Here is a 16,108-nt window from a genome sequence, read left to right as displayed (position 1 = left end):
AATGGTGTTGAGACATATAGTAGCCATATAGAAAAAATCCAAAATCCAAAAAACCTGAATGCAATACCAGGAAAAACTCCAAGTGAATCAGAGATATAAAAAGTAAATGAAATCACATAGGTATTGGTGGTGGTGGTGGTGGTGGGGGGTGATCTTAATGACTTCCTTTATATCCTCAGAGTAGAAAAAAAATTTTTTTTTAGTTTGTTACAATATATTGAATATAATAGTTCCTTGTGCAATATTAAATCCCTGTTGTTTACCTCTTTTATATATAGTAGTGTGCATCTGCTAATCTCATACTCCCAATTTATCCCTTTCCCCTTTGGTAACCATAAATTTGCTTTCTATGTCTGTGAGTCTGTTGCTGTTTTGTAGAGAAAATGTTTTTAACTAATCAAAATCCAAAACAACAATAGGGTAAAAGATTGATAAATCTGACTATATAAAATTTTTTTAAGTTTTCTGTACAAAATACCATAGCAAAGTGAGAGGACAAATCACAAACTGGAGGAGAACACTGGCAACTTTTATCAGAAAAAGAGATCCTGGGACTTCCCTGGTGGTGCAGTGGTTAGAAATCCACCTGCCAATGCAGGGGACATGGGTTCAATCCCTGGTCCAGGAAGATCCCACATGCTGCGGAGCAACTAAGCCTGTGAGCCACAACTACTGAGCCTGCGCTCTAGAGCCCGTGAGTCACAACTACTGAGCCCGTGTGCCACAACTACTGAAGCCCTCATGCCTAGAGCCCCTGCTCCGCAACAAGAGAAGCCACCACAGTGAGAAGCCCACGCACTGCAAAGGAGAGTAGCTCCCGCTCGCCGCAACTAGGGAAAGCCCACGCGCAGCAACAAAGACCCAACACAGCCAAAAATAAAATAAATTAAAAAATTTTTAAATTCCCTGTATTAAATCTTCTTAAAAAAAGACAAGAAAAAGAGATCCTAAAAATTAAGACCAACAGCTCAATAGAAAATGGGCATAATATATGTACAGACAGTTCACAAATGGCCCTCAGAAAAGATGCACAACCTTGCCCATTAAAAGAAAAGTGAGATGCCATTTCCCAACTGTAAGTTTGGCAAAAATCCAAACATTTGACAATACATTCTGTTGTGTATGAATATACATTGTAGGTGGCAATGTAAATGGTATCAGATTTATGAAGAATTTGGCAGTATCTAACCAAATTACATATGCATTTTCCCCAGGACTCAACAATCCCACTTCCCGAAATTTATCCCAAAGATATGCTGGCAGAGATATGAAACAGCATATTCATTAGACTATTTATTCATTGTGGCTTTATTTATAGTGGCAGAAGACTGAAAACAACCCAAATATTTATTACTAGGGGACAATAAAGTTTGAATTAACATCTATCTACACAGTGGAATACTGTGCAATTGTAAAAGGAAGAAGGTATGAACTCTACACAGTAAGATGGAGTGAACGCCATATGTAAAAATAAGTAGATGCAGAACAGAATACAATGTATATCTCCTGTAATAGAGGAAATACACACACACAGACTTAAAATTTTAAAAAGAAACAATGGAAAGATAAGCCTAAAACTAACAGAAATGATTACCTACAGGGGAGGAAGAGAACAGTACTGGGGGAACAGGAATGAAGGCAAGATTCTCTCAACGTGTTCCTGGTTTTGTTCTGACTTTGGGCCATGCAAATGTTTTACATAATTAAAGAAACAAAGTTTCATCAAAAGGAGAAAAGTAGTCCCTAGAAACTGAAAGGAAAAGAAAACAAAAGATACTAAACTATATATTAAGTTGGTGGTATAACCACACAGATAAAAGAACAATTTCAAATAATTTTAAAACATAGTACTTTGTGTACTGCTAATGAGGTGTATTTTAAGGACAAAAAGAAACACAAAGAAATCAAACTCTGCATTAAGAAGTCTTATAGTTAACAGTAAAATTAGGGGGATTCCCTGGCAGGCCAGTGGTTAGGACTTAGCGCTTTCACTGCCATGGCTCAGGTTCAATCCCTGGGCAGGGAACTAAGATCACACAAGCCGCACAGCACAGCCAAAGAAAGAAGAAAACAAACAAACAAAAACAGTAAAATTGGTATTAATATTTGGAAACATGTATAAGACAAATACATGATTATGTTAACATTTTTAGGAACAAAATTTTCAACTTAAGCAAAGAGATATCAATAATCTTACATTAGAATTGGAAATGTTAACCTGGACTCAGGAATATGCTAAATGCCAATTTATAGAAAATACAGGTATATGGAAACAAGTTAAGCAATGCCAGAAGGAAGCGATCAACCAGATGCAGAATGTGAACATGCAGAGGAAAGAAACATGTGGAAAGGAAGGGACTGTTACAAGGAAATATCTCCAAATATGCTGTGAGATGGACAAAGCAAGGTACAGAACAGTGTACATGCTACAGCACCAATTGTGTTAAAACAGTATCTATTCATTTTTTGAACATATGTATTTTTATATTTCTAGAAGGAGACAAGAAATAGGGATACCTGTTTTTCATTTTTGAGCCATGTGAATGTAATACTTATTCAAAACAATTACACAGAAAAAAAAAACTGTAAAGTTAAGATTTACTTTTGGATGTATTCTTGGCGCTATAAAAGCACATATTTGGATCACTGTCCAAACCACTCAAGTTATTTAAGTTTCTTTCATGGAAAAAAAGAATCTAAAAATGTTTTTGACTATATTCAAGATATTTTAAAATTTTATTACTTTTAGTAACAGCCTTAAGAAAATTTCAAAGCACAAATACTTCTTTATTTAATGAAATAGCTAACACTGCAAGCCAGATGTGATGACAAGCACTTCACATGTATGGAATTATTCAAGTGACCATCCAAACCCTCTGAGGCACGGACTACTACTCTATTTTGCACATGAGACTGTTAAGAGGCTATCACTTGTCTCAGGTCTTGCAGCTAAGAAATGGCAGGACCAAGATTCCAGGTAAACTGGCTGCCTCCAGGGCTTGAATACTTAACCACAGATGACAGAGCCTCCTGTAACATCAGTGAAGGGTGACAAAAGAATGGGGGCAATGGCACAGATAAACCGCAGTCCAGTGAACTGTAGAATGACCACACCCTCATCTTTTTGTTTGAGGTTCAACTATAAGGGTGTCCTTTAACAACAAGGACCTCAGCTCTCTCCTGACACCTCCTGCTTTTAAAGGACAGGCAAAAAGCACTCTTGGTGTATAAGACAAAACACACTACAGGTCGACTCAAATTACAGCAAATTCTAGTGCCAAGAGAGTCTTATTGCAACAAAAAGGTTTACAATATTCATCTACTATTTTTATTCTAATTCTCTAAATCCTTTAAGTTTATCACAACAAAACAATACATGTATGTATATCCAAAATAATTACTGATGTTTGTGGTCTGTAATGTCCTCACTTACAGCCAAAATGCAAATGTGTCCACTCAGCTTTATCCACTCAGGTCTTTACATCATACAAACCAATCTAAACTTTCTACAGTAACATTAAAAGAAATCATTCATCTTGTTCATTACTTTGCACCTTCTGCAAATCAACTTCATTTGTGAGTAAATCTTTGGAATCATAAAACTGAGCTCACGTAAAGGCAGGTGAGAATACACACCTCAAAAAATTAGGGATGCATGGGATATAAGTGTGTTCATCTTAAAAAAAAAAAAAGATCCTTAGCAGCAGAGATCCCAATCCACAAGTGCCAGGTCTTTGAGAATCACTGAGGGAGACATGCTGACTTACCCTCGCTGGCATTTTCTTTCAGCTGCTCTTCGTATTCTTGCATTGCTGACACACAGCTGTTGTGAATCAATTCCCCTAGGCGCTTCAGATCTGCTACAGACTTATCTACCAACTCAGCATCACGTGCTATGCACTCCAGCCTGAGGAAAGACAAATACGGGGATACCTCAAGGCCCTGTGCCCACGTTTCTAATGTCACGTGAGCTACCACTTGGTTTCACATAAGCTTGCTCCTGCAAAGACCTTTCTCATGCCTTAATTGATCCTTCCAACAAGAACCCTCAGACAGTGACTGATGACTTACTTTCCTCATAAAGAATTTGACTTGGAATAGTCCACAAAAACAGACTAATTTCAAAAAACAGAGGGGAAAGGGTTCAGCTTTCTTTATTAACTAAATGTGCTGTCTGATAACAGTAGCAGGTGAAGTGCCCCAAAGCTATTTGCACTAGTTTGTTTCTTTGTGCTCACTTTCCTTTCTCTAGCCTACTTCCATTCACTGCAATGTTCCTAGAAGCGAAGTACAGTTACATGTACAATATGTTTCGTTGATCTCCAAGTCATCTGGAGCAGGTGAGTAAATTAATGTCTAAAAACCATGCTGTCAAAAGGTGCCAGACCTTAAAAATGGAAAGTAGAACCAAAAAAAGAAACCTCTACAATACAGAAGTGAAAAAGAGGCGGATAAGGAACTATTATATTACTAAGCTTACCGTTCAAGAGGGAGACCAAACTTCTTATACGCCTTGATGAACCTAAGAAAATAATCAATAAATCACATTAAAAAAACAGACTTCAGCTATATTAATGCAAACACATCCTGTGATGAAATATGAGCCATAAAAACTGTCAAAAAGAGACTGGGCCCAATTCTTGCGACTGCCACTAAATGAACTAAAGGTGGCCTTTGAAAATGGCCAGCTTAAAATAATGAGTGCTAAAAATCTATTCAAACCAAAGATTAACTTTATTCTCAGTGACTGGTCATGAAACTGCTTAGGGACATAACTGAGAATGGTGACTTAACTCTAGTACTATCATTTTTAGAAGGTACAAGTTTATGGAGTTCAATACATAATAAATGATTTAAAAACCACAACCTCTTATAATAAAATCCAGTACAGTTAAGTGGTCTATTCAGTCCACTACTGTTACTTTCAATTCCACACTACAATATTTTCCGTTACTTTCTGGTCAATAATACAAATATAAGGTTTTTAGGACTGCCTCAAATACTTTTTGTAATGAGGCAAAGTAAAATAAACATATGATTTTAAACTTTTTAGGCAAAACTATTTTGGAAACTCTGACTCCTTCTGCCAAACACTGTCTCCAGCCAAAAATCTAATCTATCCTTCCACAAGTCTCTAGCCTAAACCATGCTATATGCCAATCCATGTGTAATCCACTCCCCTCCCTAGAGCCAACCACTAGACTTTCACTAAAAAAGCGAGATGCCATGATATATCAAGGGCATCACTGTAACATGCCAAACTACCTGGTTAGATAAAAATGAAAGGAGAGATACTATGGAGAAAAAAAATGAAAAGAGAGGGCACAGCAATTAAAGAAAATGGGGATGAATATAACAATAGCTAAGAAACAATATTAAAGGAATAGCATGGATTAGGAAAGTACTATATGTGAAAGCAAACCTGAGGATTATTCCTCCACTCTACATTTCTTCTTCTTGATATATACTGAAATATTTTACATCTGAAATAATATGCCATTTGTGATTACTTCAAAATAATATTGAGACAGAGAAGCATTCCGGGAATGGTGGAGTAAGGACCTCTGAAAATCTGCTCCTCCGTAAAAGCAACAAGAACACTGGCAAAATTGTCAAAATCAACTTTGTTAGAATGCTGGAAATTAACCAAAGGCTTGCAGCCATCTTATGAGCATTTATTCAAGAAAATGGCTGAATCTCAGTATGAACAGTGAGCTCTCTGGCATTTTGACTTGCTCTATTTCCCATGCCCTCTCCCCAGCTCCATGACTGCCTTGAAAACTACACCTTCCCACTACTGCAGCTGTGCAAAGAAGCAAAACAGCAGCCACTAGAGGGAGCAGAACAGGCCTAGAGATCCCCAAAAGCTCTTTCCCCAGAGAACAGTGCTATTTGACCTGACTGACAGCACCCTGAGAAGCTCTATTCTCAGACTTGTCTTCATTTGACCTGACTCTGTATGAAGAACACTGTCTGTAGTTCATTAGTCAAAAAACAATTAGAGGCAAAGGTTTAACACCACAGCTGCCTGAGGCAGCATTATAAGTTGGCAATATGAACAGGCTGACCAAAAACTGCAATGGAAAAACTTGGAGGAAAGGATGTCCACAGGGGTCTTTGAAAAGCTCAGGCATATTCCTGGGTATCTAGAAGGCTGCATATATGCAGGGCTATGTGCAGGCACAGAGAAGACCTGAGGAGCTGTGAATCTCTCACCTCTGGCTAGCATTGAGGCTCTGCACAAACAGGAACTGCAGGCTAAGGCAGAGCTGTAAACTGCCTACCAGAACATTGAAGACGTCCCCAAAATACACAAGTAGCCCTTCAGCAAAGGCTGGTAGATTTACTGGTTGGTAGACTTAAGGTGTTTAAGGAAGTCTCTGTCCAATCATTAGCTAACCACTAAGCTAAACGAGCAGAGACTTCAAAAGACAAAGACAGACTTCACAGAATTAGTCCAGAAAAGTTACTAAACAAACAACAACAACAACAAACAGCAAACACAAAAAACTCTTGCTGGCAGGGGGAATCTGATTTCCAGACTTGCCACATTGTATTACTTAAAATGTCTAGTTTTCAACAAAAAATTGCAGAAAACAAGAAAGTATGGTCCCTATATAGGGAAGGAAGATGGTTTTCAATGGAAATAGACCCTGAGGAAGTCCAGAAGTTGAACTTATTAGACAAAGGTTTTAATCAACTATTATAAATATATACAAGAACTAAAGGAATCCATGTCTGACGAATTAAAAGAAAATTTGAGAATAATATATCACCAAATGGAGAATATCAACAGAGACAGAAATTATATAAAGGAGTCAAATATAAATTCTGGAGTTGAAAAGTACAATAACTAAGATGAAAAAAATCACTAGAGAGGCTCAGGATTAGATATGAATTGACAGAAGAAAAACAATCAGTTAAAAGATAGGTCAACTGAGGGGCTTACTTCTCTGGTGGCACAGTGGTTAAGAATCCACCTGCCATTAGAGGGGACACAGGTTTGATCCCTGGTCTGGGAAGATCTCACATGCCGAGGAACAACTAAGCTCGTGTGCTGCAACTACTGAAGCCCATGTGCTCTAGGGTCCGCGTGCCACAACCACTGAGCCCACATGCTGCAACTACTGAAGCCCACGCACCTAGAGCCCATGCTCTGCAACAAGCCACTGCAATGAGAAGCCCACCCACCACAATGAAGAGTAACCCTCCTTCCCTGGTGGCGCAGTCGTTGAGAATCTGCCTGCTAATGCAGGGGACACGGGTTTGAGCCCTGGTCTGGGAAGATCCCTCATGCCGTGGAGCAACTGGGCCCGTGAGCCACAACTACTGAGCCTGCGCGTCTGGAGCCCATGCCCCAAAACAAGAGAGGCCGCGACAGTGAGAGGCCCGCACACCACGATGAAGAGTGGCCCCCGCTCGCCACAACTAGAGAAAGCCCTCGCACAGAAATGAAGACCCAACACAGCCAAAGATTAATTAATTAATTAATTAATTTAAGAAAAAAGAGTAGCCCTCGCTTGCTGCAACGAAGACACAATGCAGCCAAAAATAAATTAAAACAACGAGATGCGTTTACAAAAAAAAAAAAAAAAAAAAAAAAGATAGGTCAACTGAGATTATCCAATGTGAAAGACAGAAAAAGAATAAAGACTAGCCTTCAAAAACAAAGAAGAAATTAAGACATTCCTAGATAAGTAAAAAGACAGAATTTGTTCCTAGCAGAACTGCCCTAAAAGAAATACTAAAGAGAGTACTCTGGGCAGAAATGAAAAGACATGAAACAATAACTCAAATCCACATGAATAAATAAGAGCCTCAGGAGGATACCTGAGTAAGTAGATAAAAAGACAGTGGATATGTATTTTTGTCAGTAACTCTTTTCTTCTCCTAAATGATTTTAACTATCACTGCATAAGGTGATAATTATAAAACTGTGTTGGTGGGCTTATAAAGTATAAAGATATAATCTGTGTGACAATAAAAGCACAAAAGAGGGGGAAGAAATGTATGTAAACTGGAGTAAAGTTTTAGAATACCACTGAAATTAAGGTGGTATTAGTCCAAACTAAACTGTTCTAAGTTAAAACATTAAATTATAATCTCCAGGGAAACCACTAAGAAAATAACTTTTAAAGTATAAAAGAAACAAGAGAATTAAAATAGTATACTAAAAAATATGTAATACAAAAGAAGGCAGTAATGGGGGAATAAAGGAACAAAAAAGACCCAAGACATAAAAAACGAACAGCAAAATGCAGACATAAATTCTATCTTATAAGTAACTGCATTAAATGTAAATGGTTTAAAGACTTCAATCAAAAGGAAGAGATCAATAGAATGGATTTTAAAAAAACATCTAACTATATACTATCTATAAGAGTTGCAAGCTAGATTCAAAGACACAAATAGATTGAAATAAAAAAGGAAAAAGATACTGCACATACAATACCAAAAGAGAGTTGGAGTGTCTACACTAATATCTAACCAAGTTATAAACTTTAAGACATAAATTGTTACTAGAGACAAAGAAGGACATTTTATAATGAGAAAATGGTCAATTCATCAAAACAACATATTATAAAGCATACACACCTAACAGCAGAGGCCCAAAACATATGAAGCAAAAACTGACAGAACAGAAGGGAGAAATAAACAATACAGCAATAATAGAGCCTTCAATACACCATTTCCAATAATGGATAGATCAGGCAGAAGATCAATAAGGAAATGGAAGATCTGAACAATAGTAAACCAAATAGAATTAAAAAACATCTATAGGACACTCCACTCAACTGCAGCAGAATATACATTATTCTCAAAATAACACTGAGGGTTGGGGAAAATAGAAATATGGCACACACACAAGACTGACTACAAACTCATAATGGTTAAAATATTACCCGGGGAGGGGGTGCGCTAATATTCTATCAATGTTTGTATACATTTACATTTTTCCATAATATATTAAACAAAGAAAGAATAAAAGAACAGGTATTAACATTTAGTGGGAAACAAAGACCTTGTGATTTCAAATACTGACCTAAAAGGACTATCTGATAATAGTTAAAATTTGGGTTAGACCATAAAGTTAATCATTTTCATATTTTCTACTTTCTTCAGCTTTAAAAAAAAAATAACATGGCAGCTAGGGGAAAAGTGGTTTGGAAGCAATAATTTTAGATTTTTCTGGAGGGAAAAGGGGTGTGAATCAGACACCAACAAATGTGTAATAAGCACTGACATAGAAAGATGCCTAAAATTGGTTATAAGTGACAAGAAGCTGCAGAACAGTATGTTGTATATACCAATAAACCAAACTGATATCAGCACTAACACTGATGGAAAGTAAACTGGGGTTATCTGTACTACTTTAATTTTTTATATTTATACCATTTCTTTTATACACATTGATACATATGTATGTATGTATTTATTCATATTCTTCAATAAAAACAAAAAAGAAAGTTTCAATCCAAGTTTACCTCCAACAGCCTCTTTCCTCTTGGCTGGACTTTCTTTGTGAAATGTTCAGAACCCAGAACAAGAAGTAAACAAAAAGAAAGAGCTCAACTGAGGAGAACCTTGGAGAAGGGAGAATCATCCTGGGGCCTTGGAGCATGACTCAGTCCCCCTTGCCTTCCTCTGACCTCCCTGTCATCAATGTCAGGGATCCATCAACCTGAGGCTTACAGCATGTCCTTCCAAATGTGAGGGGGAAGGACAGCAGAGCCCCCACTAACCTCCGGATCTCGGCATCAGTGAATCCCTCCACGAGGTCCTTCCGCACACTTCGGGGGCGCCCTCTGCGCTTGGGCTTCTTGTCGTCATCAGAGTCATCTGTCTCACTCTCAGAGGCAGAGGATCTCTGGGCCTGCCTCTTAGACTCAGTATCAGAGTCACTGTCATTTGTCTGAGCCTGAAAAGGCAAAGTCACATTGTAGCAAGTGCCAGGTCCAAGAGATCTAAGGACTAAGACCAGTCCATCTTAACTCCTTAATACTCAGAACTTCCCATCGTATCAGGCAAGTCAATTTCCCTTTAAGAAAGAAGGAGGCAGATGGCATGTGATGAAAGAAGATCTGCTTGGGATAGTCACTCTGCCAGAGACATACTGTAATGTCATTAAGTAAACTGGAATAAAAATATTTGGATTGTGGCTTCATGTTTACTTCCTTGGGCAAATTACTTTACTTCTTCATGCCTTTGTTTTCCATTTGTAAAATGGGGACAATAGCACCTATAATACAGGGTTTTCATACGTATTAAATGAGTCAGTAAGTGGAAAAGCACTAACTTATGCCTGACATACAGTGAATACTCAATGATAGCTACTATTAGCTAGTACTGATTTATTAGGTTCTCAGACAAACCTGAGTCTGTTATCTCCAACAACTGGGTAATAAAACAGTCTATCTACTTAAATGTTGCAAAAATCAAATTAGATAGTGCCTATGATAGAGCTTTGTAAACTGAAGCACCTTTATATAATCTCTTACTAAGTATGTATGCCAAGTGCTATAAACAAACACTTAAAGGTGAAAAGAGGTTTGACTCAGAGTCAAAGGCCTTGCCAATTAGAACCAAACTCTTAGACTTACTGGTTCTAATCTCAAGGGCAAAATGTAAACTTCTGTCAAACTCAAATCCTGTCCGGCCATCTCACAAAGAGCCAATCTGCAAAGATCAAATGGCTCATAGGTATGCACATGAGCCTTGTGTATTTTTCCATTTCCCTCTGCTAGGTTTCCTGCAACTCTGCCCTGGAACCCTCCACATCCGGACAACAACATAAGGTGAACAAAATAAGAAGTATCAATACTTCTGTATCTTTCATGTTACTTGATCACCTTTTTAGTGGAACTCCGAATTCGAGGTAACATATAAATTTCTTCCAGCTCTTTCTGCCGCTCTTCCTCCTCTACTTTCTTCCTTTGCTCCTCTGGAATGATCTCATCCCAGTCCTTGTGAGGACGCTCTTCTAGTTCTTCTTCATCCTCCATTGTTGCGAAGTTGGCAACCTTAAAACAAATGGACAACCCATTGTCTGACATTTCCCTATTTCCCAAACACCATCTACTAACACACCAACTCAAGCACTGTTTTTAATCTAACATGCTATGAATGATAATAGGACTCCTGTGATATTACATAATCAAATAATCAATTTTCTACTCATCTCTCCCTTATCGTCCCCCCAACAAAATCTACTTGCCAAATCCTGAAGTTCATCAGAAATTTTACTGAAAAACAGGGAAAGATATAAAGCTACAAACTGTCTTATTATAAGTTTTATTGAAAGATTTGCTGTTAAATCATACACGTTCTTATGTACTAACTAGAAATTTTAGATTTATTTAGATTATAACATTTGAAAACCTAATACTAATCCATTACAAACTTACAGTCCTATACATTATAAATCGCTACTGAATAGAGCTCATTTGAAACAACCCATAACTCAAAGCAGTAGCTATTGGTTACCTTATTCATTCTTATCAAAAGTATAGAAGCTAAAGGTATGTAAGAATTTCATATGCTCAAAACTGCACGTTAGTCTTAGGAATAAAAACAAGAACACAAAATGCAAAAATTGAAACAAACCTGGAAGAATATTCCATTTATTTCATATCAAATATTTAAGATATTTAGACCAGGACACCATCATGAAGATTACTTCTGTTTAAGAAGGGAGCAGTAGCCATAGAAGTGAAATCCAGTTGAAACACTAGCAATTCACCTCCATCCTCTGCATCCACAGACACATTAACTCTGATCCTAGAGCTCCGTGATCCACTCAACTCCTTCCTTTTTCTTCCACCAGGACAACTTCTACCTGTGGCCAACCCTGGACTTCATCACAAAATAATGCTTCCTTTCAAACACTTCTTCCTCAACCCTTATGGGTCTACCACACATAACCATCAATGTAACCCCCAGGTCTTCCCTGCTTCTCTAACATGCATGGAATCAAACCATGATGAATCCATTCAACCACGTGCTCACTGGAATCTGGGAAACTTTTGCCACTTTGATGACTCTTCGATGCCTCCCAAGCCAATCTCCCACCTTGGGATGGCCAACTGATTCAACTTCTCTGACCTCAAGTATTTCTGGAGCAAGTCATATGATCCTGCTGACTGGCTCTAATGTGAAGCCCCATCTTCTAAATTCAGCTCTACACCCTAAACCAAGTTCCTCCTGGCAACTCCTGGCCCCTGGATGGGACTATTCCAAATCTTTTCCACTTCTCAGCAAACACCTCACTTAATTTACTGGCAATTAAGGTCACCAGTTGGAACTCCTACATCTTCTCTCCCCTTTATTCCCTGAAGTGTATACTTCCCTTTTTCTTTCAAAGGCCAGTTCCTCCATCTGTGCTTTTGATTATATCTGTTCCTGTCTCCTCCTGGGCAATATGCAATCAAATTTTCCTTCTTTCCTTAGAACCTTCAGTATTTCCCTATTCTCAATTTCTTTCCTCAACCTAGAAACGTAGTAACACCTTTAAAAAACTTTGCCTTGCTTGACCCTTCTATCCTCATAAATTACTTTCACTGTTCTCTTCACTAAGCTTTTTAATAATGTCTATACCCAATGCTGTCATCTCCTACTCATCAGGTGCCCAGCTTCTGCATTTAGTCCTAATCTCATTTAATTTTCTATCAAATACCACTAACTACCCCATAACCATCCTTAAAAAAAAAAATCCCACCAAGTCAAGAGCTTCCCAATTGTCACCTTCTATTTTCATACCTTTGACCTCTCTTTCTTATGATTCTATTAATGTCTCTCCCACAACCTCTCCACCCCTACCAGAGCTCCACACTATCAAGTTCTTCACCTATCCCACTGACAGCTTATTCTCAGCCCTTGTCACACCGACTTCTTTTCCTCTACCCACTGAATCTGGGCAGGATGGACCACTTCAGTGGTGACCCTCATGGGGAGGACTATACAGTCTATACCCACATCATACTTGGAACTCTAGAGAATAATTTTGAGGGGTATGAGTCAACTTAGGTAAAGGGAAAAGCAGAGTCCCCTGCACCCAGAAAGTACTGACAGGCATTACTTATTATTGGTTCATGAATCAATGCCAAAGACTTTCTCAGACAATGATTTTCATACCTTAAATTGTGACAGAAGCTCATCTGTTGCACTTGTTGAGACTTCATTCTCTCTGGTTTCAGCCAAGCGCAAAATTTCATCTATATCCATTTCCTAAAAGAACAAGAGCAACACAAACATGGTAAAAAGTCAAGCAGTGTTAAGCATTTACTGAAAATGACTGGTCCAAATAAACCAACTCTCTTCTCTGATATTCCATTTTCTTTTATACTCTCAGTTTCATGTCCTTTATATCTAATGTTTCAAGCTACTATTTATACAAATGATAAGATGAAACTTCAGAAATTACGAGAAATAAAATTGGAATAAAAAAGACCAAAGGGGCTTCCCTGGTGGCGCAGTGGTTGAGAGTCCACCTGCCGATGCAGGGGACACAGGTTCGTGCCCCGGTCCGGGCAGAGCCCACATGCCGTGGAGTGGCTGGGCCTGTGAGCCATGACCACTGAGCCTGTGCGCCCGGAGCCTGTGCTCCGCAACGGGAGAGGCCACAACAGTGAGAGGCCCGCGTACCGCAAAAAAAAAAAAAAAAAAAGACCAAAGACAAAATCCTCAAATGCTTTTCTCATTCTTTCCTAGTCAATTTAGTAAGAGCTTTTAGCTCTGTAAGAAAAAAAGAGAAACTATGTTCTGCAAGTAACTACCGTTTCCTTATAAAAGCCTCAGACTCAGAATCGCTTCCAGAAAAAGTCAGACTCTCACAGATGATACTTAACAAGAAATTTTTTTCCCTTATTGTTGACTACCTGAGGCTCTGATTCCTCCCCTTCAAGTTCTTTGAAGAGATCCTCTGCTCCAAATTTCAAAATCGCTGTCAGCTCTTCTTTATTAAAAGGATTTGAACTGCAGAAATAAAATGTAGTTGTAATCTTTTAGGAATGTCAGATAACCTCTATGGAGTTCTAAATATCTATTCTTCATAGAGGTCAAATTACTGGTGAAGATATAAATTCTGCCACAAGAAAAATGATCTCACAAATATTTCATGTTTTTTAATCTACAGGATGATTCTGCAGTGGTAAACCTAAACTAACAAAAGACTAAGAAATCAGTTATTTTCCTGTTGATTCATCTGTTACATGGTTAAGCAAGAAAGATAATTAGCAACATGAGAGAAGGGAGTTCTCTCTTTGTCCTTTGACTCAGAAAGTTACCAGTCACCAAGAATTTTCAAATTCCTCATCTCTGGTCCAAAATAAAAGAACAAGCTTTTTCTGCCTAGTTTCCTCTTTAATGGAAAATTATCATCATCTAATTAGGAAGGGCTCATTTGATCTCACCTGTAACACAAGTTGTAGGACTGCCTCAGAAGATACTCAACAATTTGGTCAAAATGTAAACTCTCTAAGAGAAATAGTTGTGTTTCCAAATAAAGCCAACTAAAACTTAACCACTTTCCTTTTATAGCCTTCTGTTTTCAATAGGAAAGATAATCTCCACACAAACATTTTTACCAACAGTAAGAAATAGATACCAATTCAACCTGGTGCATTCTCACTGCTGAAAAGTCCAAGGCAACATTGTGCCAGGATGAAAGCCCAATGGGGAGCACACAGCTGCCACTGCTGCTGCTGTGTCATGTGTCACAGGCAGAGCCAAAAGCAAAAGGCAAGAGAGGCAGGAAAGAAAGAGAGAGGGCACATAAGAAAAGGGCTGATATGGGGGAAAAAAAAAAAAAAAAAAGAACCCAAAGAAGAAGGAGAAACAGTGAGAGCAAAATAAAATGAAAATGCAACCTTCTTGCAGTTTTGGCTTGGCCTTTTCCAGGTAACTAATGGATTAATGTCTGTTGTAAAGCATCCTATTAGAAAAATGAATTATACCAAATGTTGACATAAAATTGACTCTGCTACCTTTCCCATCTTTCTGGCACTTACTTGGACCTTCCAGAGTTGTTTTCCAGAACTGTCCGGCCAGTGGTATCCATGCGCTGAATCACCAGATGGTCCAATACCATCTTCTTTTTGGCCCGTTCTATGATCTCTTCCTCCACGGTCCCCTTTGTAACCAAGCGGTAAATATTTACCTGTAGGAAAAGGAAATGTTATGCTTATGCCTGATCACACATACAAAAAAGTTACCTCTGCCTAAAACCAAGGAGGAAAATAAAAAAATATTTGTCCTCTGCTATGGCATACCACTTGTAAGCCATCCATCCAAGCAGACAACTTAAGTATTGTACATGCAATATTTTTACTATTTGCAGCACGTTACATTCTTAAATAAAATAGCCTCTAAGGAATTGTTATTATAGCCTTGTTCTAACAATAAAAATGCTGCTAAAGAATGATCTGTCTCACTGAAATTGAATCTTTGGCCACATATGAAACTTAAGAGGTACCCAGTACTAGAGCAGACTTTGAAATTCATCTATGAAGGAAACAAGTGTGTATGTTTCCAACATACCACAGAGCTAATACTGGTCATGTGTAATAAAAGTAGACCACCTTGAACAATGTTAGAATATTTTAACAGCTTTTCCATAATAAAATAGATGGAAAATTTCAATTCTAAGTCTATTCATCATATATCTTTGAGTAAGCCAGAAAGTTACTGGTGATATACTTTTCAAACAGAGAAAGAGAATAGTTTCATATCTATAAGCTCATCTCAGCCCCAAAGACAGCTTCTCTGTACTAATTAACAAACAGACATCTACCCTTGGGGAAATGAAGACAAAACAGGAAAAAAAAAAAAAAAAAAAACATTTTACAAACATCCTGAAAGGGCTGAATAACCTCCCCTGCCCCCTCCCCTCCAAGCCACATCTAGAGGCCCCTCTCCACTGACCTGCTTCTTCTGACCAATTCTGTGGGCTCGGGCTTGTGCCTGCAAGTCGTTCTGGGGGTTCCAGTCAGAATCAAAGATGACGACTGTGTCCGCTGAAGCCAAATTGATTCCCAGGCCACCAGCCCTTGTCGAGAGCAGGAAACAGAAGTCCTGTACACAATGCAATATACTACTTTATGCAGTGGCCTTC

The 16,108-nt window shown here is 38.2% G+C and overlaps 1 protein-coding gene across 7 annotated transcripts in view; it reads right to left on the bottom strand.

Moving 5' to 3' along the window:
- Positions 1-16,108, bottom strand: part of CHD2 (chromodomain helicase DNA binding protein 2) — a 123,422-nt gene that overhangs the window by 35,995 nt on the left and 71,319 nt on the right. For all 7 annotated transcript variants that reach the window (XM_060096880.1, XM_060096881.1, XM_060096883.1 and 4 more), the window contains 8 exons: positions 15,919-16,068; positions 15,006-15,154; positions 13,875-13,971; positions 13,132-13,224; positions 10,851-11,021; positions 9,744-9,919; positions 4,481-4,522; positions 3,768-3,907 (listed from right to left, as the gene is read on the bottom strand). In XM_060096880.1, coding sequence (XP_059952863.1) covers positions 3,768-3,907; positions 4,481-4,522; positions 9,744-9,919; positions 10,851-11,021; positions 13,132-13,224; positions 13,875-13,971; positions 15,006-15,154; positions 15,919-16,068 — 1,018 coding nt within the window. The remainder of the gene's footprint in view (positions 1-3,767; positions 3,908-4,480; positions 4,523-9,743; positions 9,920-10,850; positions 11,022-13,131; positions 13,225-13,874; positions 13,972-15,005; positions 15,155-15,918; positions 16,069-16,108) is intronic.

The sequence above is a fragment of the Mesoplodon densirostris genome, chromosome 4 (genome assembly GCF_025265405.1).
Source record: "Mesoplodon densirostris isolate mMesDen1 chromosome 4, mMesDen1 primary haplotype, whole genome shotgun sequence".
In the NCBI taxonomy this organism is placed as follows: domain Eukaryota; kingdom Metazoa; phylum Chordata; class Mammalia; order Artiodactyla; family Ziphiidae; genus Mesoplodon; species Mesoplodon densirostris.
This window is presented reverse-complemented; position numbering and strand designations above follow the sequence as displayed.